At 52.8% G+C, this 22,264-nt stretch overlaps 7 protein-coding genes and 1 non-coding gene across 10 annotated transcripts; 5 read left to right on the forward strand and 3 right to left on the reverse strand.

Annotated features, from left to right (window-relative positions):
* Positions 1-2,828: 2,828 nt before the first annotated feature.
* MAE1_1 (NAD-dependent malic enzyme, mitochondrial) lies at positions 2,829-5,502 on the forward strand. 2 transcript variants are annotated; one of them, XM_066117240.1, is made up of 5 exons: positions 2,829-3,447; positions 3,510-3,702; positions 3,786-4,082; positions 4,160-4,403; positions 4,464-5,502. In XM_066117240.1, the coding sequence occupies exons 1-5, from the start codon at positions 3,052-3,054 to the stop codon at positions 5,248-5,250; spliced, it is 1,917 nt and encodes a 638-aa protein (XP_065979132.1). In that variant the 5' UTR covers positions 2,829-3,051; the 3' UTR covers positions 5,251-5,502. The 2 variants fall into 2 exon arrangements, with proteins under 2 accessions (XP_065979132.1, XP_065979131.1); XM_066117239.1 differs by having other exon boundaries at positions 2,829-3,702.
* On the reverse strand, positions 4,463-7,535 carry J3458_002311 (uncharacterized protein). Its single transcript, XM_007813647.2, has 2 exons — positions 6,769-7,535; positions 4,463-6,712 (listed from the first exon to the last, which is right to left on the reverse strand). Exons 1-2 carry the CDS (start codon positions 7,352-7,354, stop codon positions 5,751-5,753), a joined length of 1,548 nt encoding a protein of 515 aa, XP_007811838.2. The 5' UTR covers positions 7,355-7,535; the 3' UTR covers positions 4,463-5,750.
* A 934-nt stretch (positions 7,536-8,469) lies between these two features.
* On the forward strand, positions 8,470-13,058 carry J3458_002312 (uncharacterized protein). The gene is made up of 2 exons (XM_007813646.2): positions 8,470-12,191; positions 12,260-13,058. Exons 1-2 carry the CDS (start codon positions 8,897-8,899, stop codon positions 12,481-12,483), a joined length of 3,519 nt encoding a protein of 1,172 aa, XP_007811837.2. The 5' UTR covers positions 8,470-8,896; the 3' UTR covers positions 12,484-13,058.
* Positions 13,059-13,300: 242 nt separating this feature from the next.
* On the reverse strand, positions 13,301-15,062 carry RPL23A_1 (60S ribosomal protein L23A). 2 transcript variants are annotated; one of them, XM_066117242.1, is made up of 3 exons: positions 14,982-15,062; positions 14,257-14,651; positions 13,301-14,087 (listed from the first exon to the last, which is right to left on the reverse strand). In XM_066117242.1, exons 2-3 carry the CDS (start codon positions 14,491-14,493, stop codon positions 13,959-13,961), a joined length of 366 nt encoding a protein of 121 aa, XP_065979134.1. In that variant the 5' UTR covers positions 14,494-14,651; positions 14,982-15,062; the 3' UTR covers positions 13,301-13,958. The 2 variants fall into 2 exon arrangements, with proteins under 2 accessions (XP_065979134.1, XP_065979133.1); XM_066117241.1 differs by having other exon boundaries at positions 14,066-14,503; positions 14,604-14,651.
* A 384-nt stretch (positions 15,063-15,446) lies between these two features.
* On the reverse strand, positions 15,447-15,816 carry J3458_002314 (uncharacterized protein; the record flags this gene model as incomplete). Its single annotated transcript, XM_066117243.1, has 2 exons — positions 15,447-15,738; positions 15,797-15,816. The coding sequence occupies 2 exons, from the start codon at positions 15,814-15,816 to the stop codon at positions 15,447-15,449; spliced, it is 312 nt and encodes a 103-aa protein (XP_065979135.1).
* A 1,143-nt stretch (positions 15,817-16,959) lies between these two features.
* On the forward strand, positions 16,960-17,044 carry J3458_002315. Its single transcript has one exon. It is a non-coding gene; the product is annotated as a tRNA-Lys (tRNA).
* A 1,450-nt stretch (positions 17,045-18,494) lies between these two features.
* On the forward strand, positions 18,495-18,800 carry J3458_002316 (uncharacterized protein; the record flags this gene model as incomplete). Its single annotated transcript, XM_066117244.1, has 1 exon — positions 18,495-18,800. One exon carries the CDS (start codon positions 18,495-18,497, stop codon positions 18,798-18,800), a length of 306 nt encoding a protein of 101 aa, XP_065979136.1.
* A 92-nt stretch (positions 18,801-18,892) lies between these two features.
* J3458_002317 (uncharacterized protein) lies at positions 18,893-21,849 on the forward strand (the record flags this gene model as incomplete). The annotated part of the gene is made up of 3 exons (XM_007813644.2): positions 18,893-19,618; positions 19,694-20,065; positions 20,137-21,849. 3 exons carry the CDS (start codon positions 18,893-18,895, stop codon positions 21,847-21,849), a joined length of 2,811 nt encoding a protein of 936 aa, XP_007811835.2.
* Positions 21,850-22,264: the final 415 nt, after the last annotated feature.

The following is a 22,264-nucleotide window of genomic DNA, read 5'->3' on the forward strand; positions in this document are numbered from 1 at the left end:
GTAGGTCGCTCCCTCACATTTCCTACTTCCTTGCTCGTCTCCGTAGAATCGCAGCACCCCATGGCCAGTCATTCGGTTGTCAACGAATCCTTCTCGAAGGGTCTTCCCCAAGGAGGGCGTTTTGTGCTCCTTGGATGAAGTAGACTGGCCCGCTGGGCAAATCGTCCGTCTCGGCGCTTTGTGTACATGTTGCAAGATGGACCGGACCGTCATAGTCCACGCCTGTCTGCCTTTCACCGTCTTCTGCCGGTGTTTTGGCAATGTTTTTTTCTTACATGGGCGTGGCTCCTTGAGTACCGACATTGGAACACGAACCGTGCGTCCTGCCGCTGTAGAACTTGGCAGGCATCATGCGCATAGGTCCAAATGTGTAAATGATGTTTGACGTAGATTAACTTGGCGCGCAATGACTCTCCTTGATCCGGACGTTCCTTGATAAATTCGGCGCGCCGCGAATCCATGGCACGACGCCGGAAGTTACGCGGCCCGATTTCTTTTCGAAAAGACCACCACGTCTATTACCGCTCTGAAAAGTCTTGACGACTCCATCTCCATCACCGCGCACAAATATCCCCGTCTGTAAGTCTCTCATGATTCATTTACGCAAGGGATGATTTTTTGGCTCGGACTATATTCCGAGTCCGGTGAAGATATTACGACCCGCCCGCACACAGTTGGCATGACGAGTCTGCGGGTAAACACCTGGGTATTCTACCACCTGCTTCATCAAGTACTAAATATATATGTTAAGAATAACAGGACAAATAACTTGGTCGTATGAATCTTTAGTAGCTATAGTTATTTGGAGTAAGAAAACTTTACAACTTACTTGCAGCTACACTCGCCTTGGTAAAAGACATGAAACCAGCACAAGAAATGTCGATATTTACTGCATAATGGTGGGTGGGCGTTGCAGGTGGACGAGTTTGGTATCACTGATGACTCGCTTTTTAATTTACTGCATAATTGAGGGTGGTCGTTACAGGCCGGCCAATTTGGTATGACCTATGACTCGCTTTCTAATAGTTGTCGTAACAACATAACTAGATAGCCGTAGACTAGGTAAGTAGGCTCGTCAGGTCAAGCTATATATGAAGGAGATCTTCCCAACTCATCTACTGCTTTCCTGGCTACTAGATTTATTCACAAAGATTTTCACGCATTCACTCAACGCCTCCTGTCAGCCAACTTGAGAAAATGAAGCATCTTGGCATTATTCTTACTGCTTGTGCAGGCCTAGCTATAGCCGCGCCAGCCCTTGATCTTCAACCGACTACTGGAGGTGAAAAGGTATGTGTCCCAGTTCAACGAGTGGTCTCTCAAGGCTATTCGTCTCGGAAGTAAAGAGACTGCCTTCAGCTACGTATGCCGTCGATGGTATTTCGAAATGCAAGACTGACAGTTTTTGGTAATAGACCTGTGCACGCCACAGTGACTGTGGTGCCGGACTTTATTGTGTACATCAATGCGGAATGCCAATTGATGAAGTTGGGAATGTCGCTTGTCTTATAGGAGGTTCTCCAACCTGTACGCCGGTCGAGAAGCAGGTGGAGCAGCAGAAGAAGCAGCAGGAGCAGCAGAAGAAGCCGCAGGAGCAGCAGCCAGGCCCTAATCCTCAACCGACTGCTGGACCTCAAAAGGTATGTGCCCGATTTTGCGAGTCGTCTCAAGCTATACGTCTCTCGGAAGTAAGGAGATGGCTTTTGCCTAGCCTAGGACGCATGCCGTTGATCGCATTTCAAAATGCAGGACTAATAGTTTTTGGAGGACTGTAACGGAATACGAATGAAAACATTTCGAGAGTGCCGAGAGAGGGATCCTGATGACTTCAATGGGTGCGTCCAGGAAGGACAAGATGCCTTCAATAAATGCCAAGCCTAGGCAATGATGGAACGCGGCACAAAGGACAGCCGCATGTACAAGTCTTTAGATTTAGACTGACATGACCGTCCGCTAAGGCTGCTTGTTAGGTATCTGTCTCATAAAAACTGCCTCTGTTGATGGAAACACGCCAGCGCTTTTGACCACCAGAGTGGCAAGTGGCAACAGTATTCCACAAGTAGTCAAGTATCTTGAGTTTCTGCAGTTCAGGAGAGGGAAAAAGGAAGGAAAAAGAAGAAGGATGATTTTATAAAGAAGCCTAGTTACAAATGAGTCTCATAACGTGTGTCATGTCCCAAAATCGGGTATTTGGGCCGTACGTGGAAGCTAGCAGGCCGGATTTGACCTCTTTTTTATAGAGCCTTTTGGCTAGTATTATCTAGGAAACAATAACAAGCACACATAACAGCCGTCTCTTTTACTAGGCATCGTACGGCAGCTTCAGCAGCTACTACCGACCTTCCAAAGGGAACAGTACCTAGATATACCAACGGGACTTCAATTGACCGGCCGCTACAACACCTCCTTCTGCAGCCTTCCTTTTTCCTTTCTTTTCAATTCTACAGCCGCCGTAAGCGACCTTCCAGCAGCAGTCGTGTTCAATTCAACGAGCCAGTCACAACCTACCCGGCCCGGACCGACCGTCAAACGCAATAACCGCCCCCGATAGACTAGATCAACAAGAGGAGCAGCGGCTTTAACAGCTCCATCGCAAGGATCGACAGCGACGAACCTGCGGTATCTGCCGAAAGACCTTGCAGTCAAGGAATCAGGTCTTTCAGCGTTTCCAAGAGCCCTGTCCAGTTAGCCCGTGATATCGCGGATACCAGCAGTAGCTACAAGGGAAGATCCGAGTCCTCGGGGACGAATTGGCTTCACGCCGTTAGGAGACAAAGCAGGACGGGCAGTCAAGAAGAATAAGCGAACAACTTTGTACTCCAAGTGTCATTGATTTTTGCTATATATCTATTGCAAATATATATATTCCCGGGAGCTCATTGCAAATGAGATGCCCGCAAGGCATTTGCCCCATGGTGCCTACTACGCCCATCATGGCATTGGTAGAAACAAAGGTGGTGTAGTTGGGCGTTGCTAACCAAAAAAGCTCATCTGATCAATTCAAGTGCCCGCCCTGTACGTCATCATTCACTTACACCCACCCAGTCTCACATGCACACAATCCGTTTCACTCAACACCGTAGCTCTCATCGTCAACCAAGTGCCCGGACATCTCGGAAACAACTTATCAAGAGAGAGAGAGAGAGAGAAATGGTTTCCAGAAAAGATTCCCAGTTCGGCCATCTCACCCTCAACACCACGGGCCCCATCCCATGCGCTCTCCGGGGCCAGGCCGTCCTCAACACGCCCTACTTCAACAAGGGCTCTGCCTTTCCCGCCCACGAACGCCGCGTATTCAACCTCACCGGCTTGCTGCCGCAAAACGTCCAAACGCTGCAAGAACAGGCCAAACGAGCCCACGAGCAGTACCTCTCGCAGACGAACGACTTGGCCAGGAATACGTTTCTGGCCTCGCTGAAGGAGCAGAATGAGGTGCTGTACTACAAGGTATGTGTTGACATTATCGCCCCAGCGTCATAGCAAGTACATGGACTGAAATGGGACAGTAGCTGCTGCAGGATAATCTAAAGGCCATGTTCAGCGTGGTCTACACCCCCACAGAAGGAGATGCCATCCAGAACTACTCGCGGCTCTTCAGACGGCCAGAGGGTTGCTTTCTGAACATTAATGATACCGAGAGGGTCTTCCACGACCTAGCAATGTGGGGGGAGGCAGACGACATCGACTACATAGTCGTTACAGGTGAGGGTTCCTTTTAGCCCGGGCCCGTCTGCACAGCGAGGGTCTCTTCATACTAACGGCGTCATGTCTTTGCTGCTCGGTAGACGGGGAGGAGATCCTAGGAATAGGCGACCAGGGCGTAGGCGGAGTGCTCATTTCCGTGGCCAAGCTCGTTCTCGCCACGCTCTGCGCGGGCGTCCACCCCAGTCGCTGCCTGCCCGTCGTGCTGGACTGCGGGACGGACAATGAGCATCTGCTCCGCGACGAGCTGTACCTCGGTCTCAGGGAGAAGCGGGTTCGGGGAGAGAGATACGACGAGTTTGTGGATTCCTTTGTGCGCGCCGCGAGGACGCTGTACCCGCGGGCGTACATTCACTTTGAGGACTTTGGGCTGCCTAATGGTAAGGGATGTTATTTTTTCCCACCATCCGTAATCAGGATACGGCTGACGATTTTTTTTTTTTCCGTTGTCGTACAGCCAGACGGATCTTAGACACGTACCGTCCCAGAATGGCGTGCTTCAACGACGACGTCCAGGGGACAGGGTGCGTGACGCTCGCCGCCATCATGGCAGGTCTGCACGTGTCGGGGCAGAAACTCGCGGATTTGAAAATGGTCGTCTTCGGCGCGGGCAGCGCGGGCATCGGAATCGCAGACCAGGTCCGGGACGCCATTGCCGCAGAGGGCGGCACGTCTCCCGAGGAGGCTTCCCGGCAAATATGGTGAGCGTATCTCTCCTCCTGCCACTCCCAATCCCTCCCGCTAACAGCATGTGGTGATAGGCTCATCGACAGACCTGGCCTTCTCACCACGGAAACAAAAGTTTCCGATGCCCAGCGGCCCTTTGCCAAAAACGCAGCGGATTGGGCTGGCCAAAGGACGGACCTGCTCGGCGTCATCCAGGCCGTCCGCCCCAACGTGCTCATCGGCACGTCCACCGTGCCCGGGGCGTTCACGCGGGACGTCGTCGCCGGGATGGCCAGGCACGCGGCCCGGCCCATCATTTTCCCCCTCAGCAACCCTACGCGGCTGCACGAACAGACGCCCGAGCACCTTTTGCAATGGACACGGGGCAAGGCGCTGGTGGCAACGGGCTCGCCGTTCGACCCCGTCCAGGGGCCGTGGGGCGCCGGCGGCGAGCAGGCAACGATGGAGATTGCCGAGTGCAACAACTCGGTGGTGTTCCCGGGCATAGGGCTCGGCTGCGTCCTGTCCAGGGCCCGGCTCCTCACGGACAAGATGCTCGTCGCGGCGGTGCAGGCCGTCGCCGCCATGAGCCCGGCGCTCAGGGATCCCACCGCGCCGCTGCTGCCGGACGTAGGGGACGTGAGGGACGTGAGTCTGCGGGTGGCAATGGGCGTCGTCAAGGCCGCCGTGGAGGGGGGCGTGGCGACAGAGGACGGCATACCCTCCGACGACCATCAGCTGCGCGAATGGATCAGGGTCCAGATGTGGGAGCCGAGGTATCGCGACTTGGAAAAGGTGGAAATGGAGGGCGCAGGCCGCGCTGCGAGGGGAGATCTGAGAAAGGCCGGCACTGTGGATAGAATGTCTGACATGTCAGCCTAGGAAAGTCTTTTTTTTTTTTTTCTCAGTTACTCACAACAGTGCAACAGTAAAAGATGACGGTCGTGAATTCCGCCTGATATGCCAAGGTGATGCCGGCATCTATGGACCTCGACCTGGCAAGGGGCAATGCAACTTGCCCAGGCTATAGGAGTCGAAAAATATCCATGGTAGCGATATACGGTCACGTAACCTTTTTCCGTCAACTCGGCTCGGGTTTAATGGAACTCTGCTTCCTACTTACCTAGTTCGCAGCACACTCGCAGTATCCTTGCCCATGCAATTTGCATGCCGGCAAAATGATTCAAAATGTGGCCTGCCGGGCGTTGGACACGGATACAGCAAACACACATGTATTATTATGCCAACAGCATACCGCTGCAGTACTCAAAATTGATTATTCTTTGTGGCATTTCGAAAATAACTGCTTCCCAGTTCCCAACTCCAAATCCTTGGCACCTGCAAGGAGATCGAACCAAAACACACCCAGGTCACCCATCGGCCTAGATTATCCCAGCTCTTGCCACCTCTCCAGCATTGGCCTCAACAAGCTCATCCACCCTCTTCTTGCCTCGCCCAAGACCCCCTTCGCCCACACCCATTCGTCGGGCAACGTATCGCTGGGCAACTACACCTACTGACAGACACAACGTCTCCTCGATCCATTCGGCCACCCACTCGCGTGGATCGACACCGCCACTTTCGATAATATCCTTGATGTCTTCTGGGATACCGGCGTCGAAGGGGTTGTCCTGGCTTTCGTCGCCGGAACGGGGAGTCAGGGGAGAGGCAGCGTCCAGCCAGCGTACCCATTTTGAAGGAACACTCTGGCTGACTGTTGAAAATTCAATCTCGTGAACCGGGTCGAGAACATAGACGGCAAAGCACACAAGTTCATCCGTATCGTCCTGCTCCTTTACAGCCGACGTCTCCTTCTCCTTCACTGCCGAGGCGGAGCCAGCAAACAATGCCTTGTCGCCGTCTGTAGAGATGGCCTGCACAGACAAGAAGATATCTGAAGTCCGCACCGGATTGCTCTCGCTCAGATCTTCTGTAGCCCGAGTCTTGGCTTGCTCAATGCCCCCGTGGGAGGTAAAGTATTCATTCGCATACGACTCGGCGCCGGCACGGCACAGCTTGGTACCCTCAATCATGCCCTTCACCAGTCCAAGCTCTCGAGTGGAATCAGTCTGGCGCCACCAGGGACCATCACGCCAGCCAGCAGAGCCATCGCTGTAGCGTCCAGAGCTGCTCTCGCGGCCTCGCTGTACAACGAGTAAGTCGCCGCCTTCGACTTGCGACATGACACGGGAAAAGACTCCGTGGACCAAGGGGTCCAACGACGGATATCCGACAAGATCATGGGTAATGTGAATCATGAGTCTCTCGTGGGACGAAATTGGCGGTGCAAGAGTATGGAGGATGTTGGTAAACGTAGGCAACGCTCGGCTTCGCAACTCGTCACCTAAAGGTTGTTAGCAACAACTAGTCGTTCATTGTCCGTCTCCCCTGAACACGCACCATAGTTACGCAGAGCCCCAACATCGATGCCCCCTGATAAGCCCCGAACTTGGTCAGCCCATTTCTTTGCTTCTTCATTTTGTTGAATCTCTTTGTAGGCATTTTCAGCCTGCTTCATGACGCCAGTAGCCGTTGACAGGATGCCTCCCCACCATCCTCCGCCGCTCTGCTGCTGTTGAGGTGGCTCAGCGACAACCTTCTTCTCGGCCTCAGGAAGCTCAGAGCTAGTGGCGCTAGGCGTCAAGTTCGCTCTCAAGCTTCTGGCACTTTCGGTAGACTTGCGAACACTAGGCGCTGGTGCTGCTGCTGCTGTGGCCTTGTCGTCGCCAACTGGGGGTGTGCCAGCTGGCCGTCTAACACCTCGGGGAGTGTGCGGACGTGATGCTGGCTGCTCAGACGCAAGCTGAGACTCGAGGTCAGCCAGGATGTCATCATCGCCCTGTGTCTTGGACGCTGATGAAGCCGTTTTGGTAGACTTGGGGTTTGACGATTTCTTGGACTTGGCGTCGTCCCCGATGCCTTGGAAGAGCTCATCGAGGTTGTCGTCGGCAGCAGAGGTGGCCGCTTTCGTCTTTTTCGAAGCCATAGCTCTGCGTTGGTCTCTTCTCGCGATCTAGCAAGCAATTATGCAATCCGGTGTATGACAAAGAAATTGGAGCTTTGACCAGAATGCGGAAGGGGAGCTTGGTATATAAGGGAGTACTCAGCAAGATGTCAAGCGTTTGAGGTTGTCGGTGGGGTGAGGTTGGTTGCTTGGTGTGTTCGAGGTGTGTAAGAGTGGAGTGGAGGCGCCTGGCTTCCATGTCCGGCTTCCCGGGGGGGGGCTTTCCGGCTAAGAAATGACGCTGGCTTGGACAAGCTGGTCAACTTACACCAGCCTTCCACGTCCCGGCGCACGGGATCAGGCAGGCTGCTCGTCGCATGACACGTGCATGGCATGGTGAGCTTCAAGGGTCTAAGCGGCTCAGAAAGCAGGACAGCCTGTCGTGGCCCGTGTCCTCGGAGTGAATCACGCATTCAGCGCCAGCAGATTTTACATGTATACGGAAATCAAATACCTTCCTCCAGCATATGAAATGCAATTGTGAACTCTCAAGTGTTACTGCCCCTTCAAAGTTTTGCTGGTGCGTCCCAAGGTGCGTTGTACTCCGCTTTACCACTTGGACGACGGGAGCATCGTCTCCCCGCCCCAAAGAGGACTAGGGGTGCACATCCTTCCCGACACCAGCCGCTCTGATTGGCCGGGTCGGCCACCCAACGGAGGAACCCCGGGGAACCTGTACCCAAATTGCATGCCCACACAGGCACTTGAACAGGCACTTGGCATCTGGTGCTCCCAAACTGCTGTCCCCCAGGTGGCACGAGCAGCAGCCCAGTGCCCGCCACAGAAGGGCCTTACAGCGGACTCTGTCCACTGTCCACCCGCCTACCAGCCCCGAAGACGCCTAAAACGGAGGGCCTGTGGCGCAGGTGTTGGCTGTTGGCGCGGTGGTTGACGTGGTTCACACCAGATTGACACCAGACAACTTAAAGTACCATCCAGGCGCCCCAAGGCCCTCCCAAGCCTTCCAGCGAAGAGGTACGTACCTCCACGGGACCCGCAGTTGGCCTTGTCAGGAAACTGGGTCTTGGCTTATTCGGACCACGACACCTTGAGAAAAACGATGGCCAGGAGACTGGCTGGTTTAACAACGACACGGGCGACGACGCATTGAAAAGTCTCTGATATTGTCGGGCTGCATCACCGCCGTGGCCATCAGCGCTTCTCCAGGCCGCGTGTGCTTTGTTCGGCGCTCTCCTTTTTGTTCCTTGAGCCTGCTGCCCATTTGTCATTGTCCGTGTTTGCCTTTCAAAATTCTCTCCTGCGCCGACATTGGCTCACTCATGGTATTGTGGCCCGGCTCATACAAAGCCTTGCCTCTCCCCTTCTTGATTCATCCCGCGGCCTCACGACCTCGAGTCACTTCACCCCTCGTGGCCGGGCTGTCCATCGCCGCCTGAGCATTTGCTCGCCACCTGATTCCCTGATCCCCCGTGTGCCTGTCTCCCGGATGGTTGGCCTCTTACACATTGCCCCCTTCTTCTTACACGCTTGCTCCCCGCAACACGCTGGCTGCTCCGGCTCGACATGGACCGCGCTCGTCGAACGGCAGCAAGCACACGTCGCAAAACCCTCGGCGACTCTACCTCTCCTCAGTCTACTCCTCCCGAGAGTATATCTGATCATCCCTCTGCGAGCCCTGTAATGGCGCATGCCTCGGCGGCAAACAGCCCCCAGCCCGCGACTCAGAGCAGGCGCGGAAGCAAAAGTCTTCACCACACTTTCACTTTCTCAACCCCAGCCTCGGGCAATCGTGGCCAGGGTGTCAAGCGCCGTTCTAGAACCATGGACAGCTACGGCATCCATGATGATGAGTTTGACGACGACAGTCCTAGGAAAGGTGGCCACACACTTCGCAAACGGGCTCGTGTGGATTACACATTTGAGCACGTAGACGACGAGGTCGTCGTGCCCAGCTCCACGTCTTCAGCTCGCACCAAGAAGCGAAAATCAGATCACAGCTACGAATCAGAAGAGTTTTATGCCTCCAGCGCCAAGAGACGCGGCGCCTCACTCGGCGCTGATGCTTCCAGCAATGTGCGAAGAAGTCCTGCTCGCAGTTCGGCCCTCGGAAGGGCCGACCATGGCGATGATGAAGACGTAAAGGATACCATTGAAGTTGGTGTCTCTTTCTCCGATATGGACGAGTCAGAGGTCCGCCGTGGCAGTCATTCAAGTACCTCGTCCGCTGGCCAGTCTTTGGACGGCTCGTGGAAGTCTGCGCCCGCGGTATCCAATTTTGGCGGCCTATACTCAAATGACAAGAGTACAAACAATGACGAGCGTCCAAATGTTGAGACTCAAGACATGGACATTGATGCCAACCTTCGAGCAAGCCCTCCCCCCCCGTCATCTAAGCAACCTACTACCACCACTGAGCCCATTGAGGCTCAATCAGAAAGCACAGATACCCCAAAGGTCAATGAGCCTGCCAACGTCTCTTCTAACAAAGCCGAAGAAAAGCCTGAGGTTTCCGACACTAAAATTGCTGAAATCACCAACGCAGAAACACCTCCAGTCGCCACACAGGATGAGCCCGCCACCGCCAAGGCGGAGACGGTGGCCGAATCGGAAACATTGGTAGAGGAGCAAACTGAAGACAATGTGGCACCTACTTCTGATGTTGCTGTTTCCGATGAGATGAAGGACCCTACGTCGGAAAACAACGACCTTGTCTCCTCCGAACTTCCCAAAGAAGACGAGGTCGAACAGTCTGTTAAAGAGCCAGTGGTAACCGAACCATCACCACTGAAATCACAGTCTACTACTGCAGAGCCCATGGATATCTCCTCAGCCAAACAGTCTCCCTCAGTAGGCGCTATTGATAAAGTCGTCTCAGAAGAAGCAACCACTCTGGATGCAAATGAAGATTCAAACACCAAGGGTAGTCCGCCTGCGGAACCGCCTTCGATAGTGCCATCTATATCGGTGGAGGAGGTTGTGGATCCCAAAATGGAAGATCTCAAAGATCAAGAAACTCCGCGACAGGAGCGCAAGGCATCACCAGAATCGATTGTGACTGAAGTCAAGGATAAGGCTGCAGAAGACTCGGATACTCTAAGTCCCGAGAAAAAGGAAATCTTCAAACCCAAAAAACCATCACAACTGGGACCAAGTAGGCCTCAGCCGGCTCCCGTCGGTCGCTGGGCTTACTTGACACCATACATGGATGGTGAATATGTCTCATATCCCGAAAAGAAGGCTCGTTCCGACGATGAAGCCGGCGGAGATGAGACTACCACAGACGACAAGGATGGTGATAAAGATGGCAATGATATGGAACCCATGGTGGAGGACAACGACGACGCTCCAGACCCCTCAGGCATCGAAGCGCCAACACCTGCCCTTGACACGCCAACACGAGGCTCTCCAGTTCCAGATTCAATGGATCCTACGGCTACCAACTCTCCTGCCCCAGCTGGTGATGACGCAGATGATGGTGACGTGTCTGATTCTCAAGAGGTTCCTGAGCGAAAACGATACTACAAATATCGCAAAACTCGGGACCCTGAAGAGTACATATCAGCCATCGAAAACTACGAAGACATGACCACTTCCGAGTTATACGAGATTCTCGAGGCCATCAATATATCACTTGTACAGTGGCAAAAAGAATGGCTCGATCTCGGAAGGCTGGTGGACGACCACGAAAATTCACTGCGCCGGCGTCTAGCGGATGCCAAATACGAATCTAGGACGAGAAACCCAGCTCAGCATGGTGTCAATCACGAAGAGCCAGACTTCGCTGTCAAGGGCTACAAGGCAAAGGAACGGGAACTAATGAGCGAGACTCGCTATCTTCAGGGACAGGACCGCATCATGGCTGCTACTTATGGCTTTGAATACGATCCCCACCCGTCCAAGATTGGTCGTCAGAATCCAGAGACCCAACAAGTTGGCATCATGACCAGAGGGCGATCGCTGCGTAACCAGCCAAGGCAAACAGTCAAGGCATCAGAAGCTGACGAGGTTACCGGCAAGAGACAACGCAAACCCGTTCAGCTTTTTGACCCTGCGACTCAGGATGTTAGCCGCAGCTCGACGCCAGTTCCCACACGAGGCAGAAGACGCCGGAATGTGGGTAATGCAGACGAAGGAGCCCAGGTTGCCTTCACATCGAGCTTCAATGGAGACGGAAACTCAGAGGCAGAGAACGAAGCTCCCAAGACTAGGAGACGACGTGGTCCTCGTACCAGCAATGTGGTCCCCGGCGCTACTGAGGAGTTTTCAACACCACGCAGCTCCGACAACCTTGCACAAGAAGAGACGGGCAGGTCAGGTCGCCGCCGAGGCAGACAATCTGTTAGATATGACGAAACGTATGCCGAGTTCATGGACGACGACTCTCAGCCTGAGCCGAAGCAGCGGAAGCGTCATATGCTGACGCTGAAAATACCCAGATCCAAGAATCTCAGCGAGCCTTCTTCGGCCATCACCGACAATGGCGATTCAAGACCGTCAACCGCATCATCAGAGTCGTCGTCTCATACAGCCGAGTCTTCGTATTCCTTCCGACCCAAGCGTCAGAAACGGTTCCGTGATGACCCTGATGAAACAGACGAAGCAGCCCAAGCACCACCGCGCAAGCGAGGGAAGCGAAGTGTGCCCCAGCCCTTTGGTGGTATTGAGTCATCATTTGCTCTGGATCAGCCAGTTCAAGATGCCCAAGTAGGCGCCGGAGTCCGCAAGGTTGCAAAGATCAAGGTTGTGCGACCTGCTGGCGACGCCCGCAACGGCACCCCATCCTCACAGCCTGCCGACGACAAGCCAAAGGACTACAAGAACATGACCAAGTCTGAAAAGATGTCGGCATCCATGAAGAGTAAGTACCGCATGATTTTTATCATCAGTATATACAACAGACACGCTTGGTATTAATCATTCATTCAGGTCGTTGGGCAAATGGAAACATGGCTGGTGCTGTGGAAAAGCGAAAGGCGACTCTTGCAGCGAAGAAAGCAGCTCAAGCCGCCGCTGAGCAGAAGCTCGGTGTCATTGCACCCAAACCAAAGGTCAAGCCAAGCAAAAAGGAACCGCCTCCTCCGGGGCAGTCACATGCAGGCTATGTGCCAGCTATGCCAGGAATCAACTACCCATTCCCCTCGAACCAGTGAGATGATAAACCACATCTCAACTCTACTCTCAAGTTGGGGCAGAGTAGTTGAATAATTCCGCGCCCAAGTCGATATCGGGTCTGGAATGACCCTCGCTGATACAGTTTTGTGTCGTTGCCTTGGCGAATTACATCAGAGTAGGCGGTTTGACATTCGTATGCAACATGTATCATTACCGTTCGGACAGCGCGGATGAACGCGCTCAATTCGATCCCGCGCCCTTTGGTGCAGGGAAAATAGTGCGCTAAATTAGGTATATTTCTGCTGTGGAGGAATTACGAGTTTCAGATTTTTGTTTTGCCTTTTCTTCATTCCGGGCACTTCACATTGCTCTTTTTGCATTTCTACTCGTCCAGAAGAAAAATTGGCATTGGAAGGCCAAGCGTCTTACACGGCCGTTTGAGGCTTGAGAATAGACCCTGGTCACTTCCGAATACGGCGTTTGGCGCGTTGCCCTGTTCCCTGCCACACACACACACCATGGGGGGCCGGGCGGGTAATCTTCGGTCATTGGCATTTTGTACAGATACACTGACAGGTATTTATTTGTGAATGGAGCGTTATTCAATCAAAAGTCTATGTTTGTGTGTCATGTGTCATGTCGTGTCATTGCCGTGGTGCTTGTGGTACAATGTGTACGCACACTAGGGAGGTCGGCAGTGGTGCGATCCTTGCGTCATAACATCATTTGATACATTCGTTACGTACACGCACGAGCCAGGCAGCAAATGAGTGCCTTCTACTTGCTATCCAGGTCGACCAAAAGTGAACAGGCAATGACTTAGTTTCATTACTTCTTCCTCTCAAGGATGGACTAAATTATTCAAGATCCCTTTAAGTTGACGCCGTCGTAAGTGACAAACGCTCACTGTGGTATAGGGTAGGTATTTGGACGTTGGATGAGGCCCACAAGCACAGAACCCAACGAAATGCCGGAATCACTGATCGATTTTGAGCATACGCCATGGGAACCGGGCCCATGCACACCTGGGACAGGAATCTCATAATGTAACCACATAAGAAACCCTAGTAATGAGCTGCCCAAGAAGCACCCGGAAGAACATATGCTAGTTTCCCTCCATTGCACCGACCCCAATGTTGAGGAAAGATGCAATGTTACCCACAAACCACACAATCACAAGGGCACACTAACAGTTGCTAATTTTTTTTCTTTTGCTTGTCCCATGATGCAATACCTGGTATGAAACATCCTTACACGCCCGCAACCAAAAAAATGCAGAGCCTGCCTAATCCAGCGACTATCATGCTTTCCCCGGTGCTCCGTCGTTGTTCCTCTCCGTTTTCCATCCCCAAAAAGTTCCAAGAGGACGGTCATGGTTGCTTCTATAGATCGCATAGGTGGGACATGACCGTTGCTGCTTTTTTTTCCCTCGTTCTCGTTCCGTTTTCTAATCACCCTCGTTTGGCCACTTTACATCACGACGCCAGAGTTGGAGGCGATACGCTAGGCAGAGTCAGCTATGGCTGGTGCTGGAGCGAAGGAGGTTTGCGTGGAGGGAACTTACGGGCCACAGCTCAGCGGCTTCCTTGCCGACGGGGCCGGTGATGGCGGAGCCCTTCATCTCACCCTTGGGGTTGACGATCTGCCACATGTTAGTCGTTGTGTGTAATCCTTTTTTTTTTGGCGGTGCCCGGGATATGTCAAGTTTTTCCCAGTGCCATCCCCAGCTCGCAATCGTCGAAATGGTAGTGCCCGTTGGAAAAAAACCCTCAATATCGTGTCCCCGCCTAGGAAGCAGAATGAACACGTACCACACCGGCATTGTCCTCAAAGTACAGGAAGACACCGTCGAATCGCTTCCAGGGCTTGGATTGTCTGACGATGACGGCGGGGTGGACCTTCTTCCTCAGCTCGGGCTTTCCCTTCTTGACGGTGGCCATGACCATGTCGCCGACACCACCGGCGGGGAGACGGTTCAGGCGGGCGCCGATACCCTTGACCGAGATGATGTACAAGTTTCGGGCGCCCGAGTTGTCGGCGCAGTTCATGACGGCACCGCTGCGGGAATATGTTAGTTGTCTCTTTCTGCTTTTCCGGGGGGCATCTTGGTGTTCGGAGCAGGTCGCGGATGTCGGTGTAAGGGTGTCAAGGAACGTACACTGGGAGACCCAGGGTCATCTTAAGCTTGCCGCCAGGGGCACCGCGTCTGTACAGAACCAGTCAGTCACGATTATTCATGATGGACCTGTTGTGTGCCGTCTGTTGTGTCTCGGGTATCTCGAATGGACAGACGTCGAGAGAGTGCGAGTTTCAGGTATCAATTTTTGCTGCCGAAAATTCGTACGCGTCGAAATGCGCCGCAAGAGAACCTGATTGCGAAGTTTCCCCCCATCCATCATCATCCATAAATTCGTAAAGAAACTGGTTGTCGACGGTTCAGGGTCGTCTCCGGTTTGGGTTCCAAACTTGTTCCTTCTCTTGCACGTCGCCATTTTGGATACTCGAGAATCACAGGCATTTTTGCATAAATACTTACGAGATCTTGGCCATTGTGTCGGTTTGGTTGTGGCGTTATCGTGAGAAAATCTGCCGAGTCTCGGGTTGCCGTCGTGAGCTGGAGTCTGCAGGCGAAAAAAAATCCAATCAATCTGTGGGGTGAGAAACCCTATGGGAAGCGAGCGACGTATCACGTGATGATAAGGATTTTATCAGCGCGGTGGGTGTGCTGTGCCCAATTGCGGCCTTTGTCAAATCGTCACGCTCGACCCCACCCTGAGGGTTCCTCCGTACCCGAGGCTGGGTTGGTTCCCGAGTCCCGACTCTCCTTGCCTTGTTTCTCCTCGCAGCAGCCTCACGAGTCACATGTAAGTGAAGGAGATCAGGATTGTGTCTGTACAATTTAAGAAAAAGTCATTGTTTACATTATTTTCTTCCCATACAAGTGCAATCTGTCAAATGTAGCGGAAAAGTCGAGCATGCGAATGTGATGCGATTTTTGCTCTCAAGTTTTTTTCGTCTGCTGAACCGATGCCGTTCCTCTTTCCTGATTCTCGAGCTTCGTTGTTGATCCCACGTCGACCCACGACTCTGCTGCAGCTTTCCCTCCTGAAGCGCCGGGTGCTTCCACAACCTCCCAATCGCCGTCGGTATTCCCTTTGCCGTCTTTTGCCGCGGCCTGATGTGGCGGAGTGTCCTTTGCGACTTTTGCCGTGGGAGTGGTTTGCGTGGAACCAGCGACTTTCAACATCCTGTCGGCCAATTCCTCCTCCTCGAGGAACCGATCAAAAGTATGCCTGCGTCTCATTATTAAATCTGGGTAGATTTGTTTCGCCCGATAGGATATCGACCAACCTTGGCTTGGAGCCGGACATGGTGAGATGACAGGCGGCCTCCTGTTTGAAAGAGATGTGTTGTGTTGAGAAACTTGTCGTAAACCCTCTGACGCCATCGCAGCCATCGCTTAAATATAGGTGCGGTCAGAGTGCGCCCGGGATCATGAGCATTGATGTGGCTCTGTTTGAACAGTGACATAGCAGCAGATGTTCATGTATCCTGACGGCGTTCCTCCCTCCGACATGTGATGTTTATCGGTACCCGCTACCAGTCTATACCATGCCCCTGATGCTGTTCTTGACGACCACCCTGGCAACTGAAGGCAAATGTGTCATGTGGCCTTGCAGCAGTGGATGAGTCTTCACCCGGGGAATCATATCCGTCATTGCCTCGGCTAGTTTCTTGAGGGATGGCGCGGAAAATGGCCGGCGAAAAAACTTGAGCCAAGAAGGACGATGATGCATGGGTTCATACATGTTGTTGTTGGCGCTAATGCGGAAACCTTCCAGTTTGTATATCGCTCCACCAACCACGCTTCCCGATGCTTGCCCATCATCAAATGCGGTGGAATGAGACACAGCAGACTCGGCCAGTCAAGATGAGCAGATCCATGCGCGATTGCGAAATCCTGTCGCAAGAACTGTCAATGAGGTGAAGGGGATTTCAGAGGAAGATCGTGCCGGGTATGGAGATTTAGAGCTAGTGTTCTTGTCGAATGTGCATCTCGACGCTGGAGGTCTCTTGTTGTATGAACTCAGAAGTTGCCCCTGAATTTGTTCCTTCCAACCTCCTTACCGGTACTTGAACTGTGACTTTTTAAATTATAACGAGGCTCATTTACACCAGAAGCATGCCGGGCCAAGGACCGACTGCCAGTGGGGATCCTGTCCGATGCGGTCCGTCTCCCGCTGACGGAGCGGTCGATTAGAGAATGAGTAGAAATGGAGACAAAGGAACCATTTTATAGACAATGATAGCAATCGAAATATATGGAACGCAAATCATACTCCCGAACAGAAGGCGGAGCGGGATGGTAGATTCTCTGGTAGACGGCACGCAGTGCATCAGGGGACGGACAGCTCTATGAAACTTGGCTTCGACCAGAAACACATCAATTAATTGTTTCTGCTGTATAGGTTAGAATAAGGGATATCCCTACCAACTACCAACCAAGTGAGTTGGCCCGGTTAGCTCAATCGGTAGAGCGTGAGACTCTTACGAGTGCACGAAATCTCAAGGTTGCGGGTTCGACCCCCGCATCGGGCTTTTCCTATAGTTCTATTCTACGATTGGCAACCATCTTTTTTTCCCTTCAGGGGACTATTCATTTTTTTGCCATTAATAAATAATATTACTCTCGACTGTGCTGGTTGGCGCACGCCTTTTTTTTTGCTTGTATTACATAGCGTATATTGAAGTATTTGTGCTTCAAAGCCGGTTGTCTTTGGCTATTCACCATTATTAGGTGTCAGTGATACGTTAAGCGAAGATAGTTTTTTAGAGCACATGAAACGCGAAACGGAATTGTAACACCATATAGCAGCATATGAAGTTTGCCATGTATTTATGCATGGGAACGGGCATAAATGACTCACAGCAAATCAGCAATTAAAGATTGTCCCGGAAATTGAAATAGCCCCAACAGGCAGCCAGAGACGTCCCGGTCATGGTCGGCCAGGGCCCTGATGGACTCGGAAGCCAAGCAGTGTTTGGATCTGCAACATACTTCTCCGTTGATGGGCGGCATGGCTTGAGCCCACATGGCTACAGGGGTCCAAATCACATTTTTGGAAAGCAGTCAAAATGTTGGATTTGATGGCAAGTTCGTAATGGCTGTGGCGGACTAAGCGGGATGGCTATTTCACTTGATAAGCAAGCGATTTGCATGCATCATGTTGAAGCAGAGGATTCCGGCTAAGAAGCAAATCGGCCTGGCAGGGGCCCCATGCTACCACATGTGTCGGTGCCATAAGGTCACATTGATGCACACGGCATGAGAAAGATGCTGTCGTGTGGTAGACGGCGTGTTTAAGGTTTCTAATGTTTCAAAGACTGGCGGACGGACTTTGGTGACATTGCGGAGAGCAGAGCAGATACGTATCACACACGCAAGAGTGGTCAAGTATGATCATCATTAGTGTCCAAAAACCTTGGACGTGTTGGGCCGCAGCATCATGTAAATTATCATGTTCTCAGTAAGGCGCAAGGACAAGAATGGAGGAACGGACCAGCAAAACGCCACATGAGTTTCGTCGCTGTTTAACGCTGACTGAGGCCCTCTGGAATAAGGTACGGAGCATTGGACAGCCCTAAATCCTAAATCCAGCACGTCCATTCAATGCCGCTTCAGCGTGTAGTATATTGCTGTGATTTCCGCTCTGGGCCGCCCCGAAGAAAAAGACTCAGTGGAGTCGTGGACCAGTGGAACCTTCAATGTTGGAAGAGATCAATTGATCACAGATCAGCGTGGTGATTCTGATCAAGGGCGTGCCACGTGCCACACGCAACCCCAACCAAGTTTGTTCATGTATTCATCAGTGGGTTGAGTCAATCAACAGGGACGGACATGTTTGAATCATTGAGTCTGGTGGCTTGGGCTGAGCTTGTGGGAGCACCTGAGGGAGCACTCGAGGTCTGGTGACGACGCACTCTCGACCAGACCGTCCAGAGACTCCAGACGTCACTCGTCGATTTGTAACATGACTATTCTCATAACATGGAAATGTTGGGCCCTGCTTGTGGTGCTAGACCTAACCCAACAGCTCAAGTTGGCCTCTGTTGTATTGTCCCACAACCCACGCCTCTCACATCTGGAGTGTTTGTTCATGTCAGATTTTACCTTGATCCTACCCCGTGCCACTCACTCTCCCCCCACCTGGTCTTCTCTCCTCGACCTGCGGCCTTGACATTTCACCGTGGGACCTCGTCGCCAGCCAACTCTCGCATCCATCTTCACAGACGCTCTGTCTCAGCCCTTGGACATCCAAGTCGGTCGCCGAAGACATCGCCGATGTCGCCCTAGACGACTGCTCGCCGCATCTGCGCTCACGGCGAATCGCCAGATACTCTCTGTTGTCCCTATACCTGGGCTCGCGGCCATCATAGAAACGAATCATGACAAACTCATTCAACTTCAACAACATTGGCCATCGTCAGGACAGCGTCGACAACACCAATATGCCGTCGCCGACCTCGCCGATCCAAGACGCCGGACAAGCCTCGTCTTCGTCACATCACCAGTCGGGAAATGTCACCGTGTATCCCACAACAGGCCCCGATGCATATACCAGCCCGATACTGGCCCCGGGGAGCTCTGGACAGCCTGCCTTGAATCCCAGATCATGTGTCACCTGTCGCCGCCGCAAGGTTCGTTGCGACAAGCAGATGCCCTGCTCCAACTGTCGCCGCGCACAGATTCCATGCGTCTTCCCCGCGCCGGGGCGTGCGCCTCGCCAGCCTCGACCCAAGGATCCCAATGCACCGCCCAAGACGTCGAGTCACCGGGAGGCCGAGCTGATCAAGAGACTGAGGAAGCTGGAGGGCATCGTGGAAGAGCTGAGCGGCCAGATTGACGAGCCTGCTGCCCGGGGCACGTCGACCAACGCCTCTCCGGACATGCAGTCTGGCATGGAAGGCTTGTCGCTACGTAACATGTCGGCCAGCTTGGATCATGTCGCTGGCCAGGAAGGCAGCCCGAGAGGAACCGACTCGTCGGCTGGCCACAGTGGTGAAGCAGGGCGGAAAGAGAAGCAGCCAAATTTCGGTCGTTTGGTGTCGGATGACCAACGAGGCACGTCTCGATATGTGAGCAGCGGATTTTGGTCAAAGCTCAATGACGAGGTATGTCGGCCAAGCCAATCCAACTCCTGCCATGTCTGTACTATGGAATTGACTTCTGATGCTTTTGCTTTTCAGCTGGATGCTATTCGTGAGGAAACTCAACGCCTCACAGGCGAAGAAGACGCTGAAGATTCAGATCTTGAGGGAACGCCAACAGACTCGCCATCTACAGGCTTTGGCAACATCACAGATCACCAGGGATTCATCCTGGGCTACCGATCAGCGGACGTGGATTTGCAAAAATGCCATCCGCTACCATCCCATGCCACCTTCTTGTGGTCAGTGTACCAGGAGAACGTCGAGCCTCTCATTAAACTGCTGCACGTCCCGTCCGTCGAGCTGATCCTCCGTGACGCAAGGAGGAACCACGGCAAGCTTACTCCCGGTAATGAGGCGCTAGTATTTACCATCTACTTTGCAGCCATCACCTCACTTGAGCCGGATGAGGTGAGAATACTCAATCCTCCTTCTCACTCCCTTATTAGAGCCTTCGCCGCTTACTAACCGTCGCGCTTCAGGTGCAAGCCAACCTTGGCGCAAACAAAGATGACATGCTCGCTCAATATCGCTTTGCCGTGGAGCAATCCCTAGCCAAAGCCAACTTCCTCGATACGTCAGATCTTGCTGTCCTTCAGTCATTCACCCTCTTCCTCATAGTCGTCAGGCGCCACGATGAGAGCCGTTTCTGTTGGGCATTGACTGGACTTGTAATCCGAATTGCACAGGGGATGGGTCTGCACAGAGATGGCACCCATTTGAAGCTGTCTCCATTCGAGACAGAAATTCGAAGACGCATTTGGTGGGCAATTTTAGTCTTGGACCTCCGATCCGCTGAGGAACTAGGAACGGACATGACCATTAGTGAGCGATCTTACGACACTTTGAAGCCAAGCAACATCAACGATTCGGATATCAGCCCCGACAGTACCGAATTCCCCGTTCCCCGAGAAGGGAGATCCGACTGCGCCGTTTCTATCGTTAGATGTGAGATTTGTGGGCTCTCTAGACGTCTCGTCGCCGCTGCCTCGGCAATGTCATCTCTTTGTCCTGGCGTCGACCAAAGTAGCATAGCTGAGCGAGAGCGCATGCTGATCGAGGTGTATCAGCGTGTGGAACACAAGTTTCTTCAGCACGTTCTGGACGAGACAGATCCGCTGTATTGGGTAGCAGCCATGATTGCCCGCGTCATCGTGGCCAAAATGTGCCTTGTCATCTACCACCCTATGCTCTTCCCTGGCTCCGAGTACGAGCTCACAGACGAGATCCGTCAGCGAATTTACGTCGCTGCTATTGAGGTTATCGAGTACAACCACAAACTCAACACGGATCCTCGATGCAAGCAGTACCGGTGGTTGTTCAAGACGTACACAAACTGGCACGCCATCGCCTACACGTTGATTGAAACATGTCGACGCCCATGGACGGCCCTCGTTGAACGCGGTTGGGACGCGATCACCGGCTACGACATCGATCCTCTTGAATTAGCCAAAAGGGCAGATCATGCAGCAGTCTTTCTCCCCCTACGAAAGCTATTTGCCAAAGCCCGCAAACATCGTGAATCAGAACTCGCTCGCCTGAAAGCAAACCAAGACGAAGCCCGCAGGCTCGATTTTGCAGAGCGCATGAACCCAGCACAGGCACGTTTTGGTCCCGTCCCTGGCGCCGAAAACGTCATGGAACAAATGCGTGAGAAGTGGTGGTCTCTCGTTCGCCCAGACGGATCCAGTCCCATGCCATCATATTCCATTGCCCGCAAACCTGCTCCCCCTCAGGAACTCGCGTCTGCGACAACTGCCTCTGACAGCGATGCACTGAAACCACCGGGCAACATCCCCGTACAGCTTAATCTCTCTAGCGCGGCAATGCAATATATGGACGAACTCATGGCACAGCCAAACCCAAATGTGGCTGAATTCTGGCGGATAGACAACCTTGCAAACAATGGCGGCAATCTGGGCTCACCGGAACCGGCGCCGTCTGCCCCTATGCCCCTCCAGAATGCGATGAGCGATGATGTCCTTCGACAGCAGGCACTTATGTTGCAGGCGCAGCCACCCAAGGACGATAGCTTGACGCCATATTTGTGGAGTGATCCGTTTACTGCGATGAATACAAAGTTTGATGTGACGGAGGATGCGGATATGCTGGGCGATGATTTCGATTGGCAGGATTGGAGTCAAAGCATCAGGGGGTTGGAGATGGGGAGTACGCAGACACATGAGGGTTGGTGAAATAAAAGCAAAATCAATTGGACTGGGGGCTTGGTGTTGGGGCGTATTGTTCTTGGGGGATTTGCAGCCGTGTACGTACGATATATTGGTGAATTTTGGTGTTTTGGCATGGATGAGAAACCCTATACCACTTATGAATTTGAAATTCGCTCTGTCATGACATGAGATGGTCTCTTTTAAGAACTTACGGTGATTAAATCTTCGTAGAGAAGAAATCAGATGGTATCAAGAGGGAGATTGAAGACGTCGTCTCTTGGTCGTGAACTGGCTGGCTCCGACGGGCTTACAGTGTAGAGGAATGTATCCCATCTGCTGTGCGAAACACGGCATTGTGGAATAAATGAAGACGATTATTAGGTCCTTTTGATGTATACAACCTGCTTCTCTCTGTTAATTGATGCCCGATGCTCTAGGC

The sequence above is a fragment of the Metarhizium acridum genome (genome assembly GCF_019434415.1).
Source record: "Metarhizium acridum strain ARSEF 324 chromosome Unknown scaffold_1, whole genome shotgun sequence".
Lineage (NCBI taxonomy): Eukaryota > Fungi > Ascomycota > Sordariomycetes > Hypocreales > Clavicipitaceae > Metarhizium > Metarhizium acridum.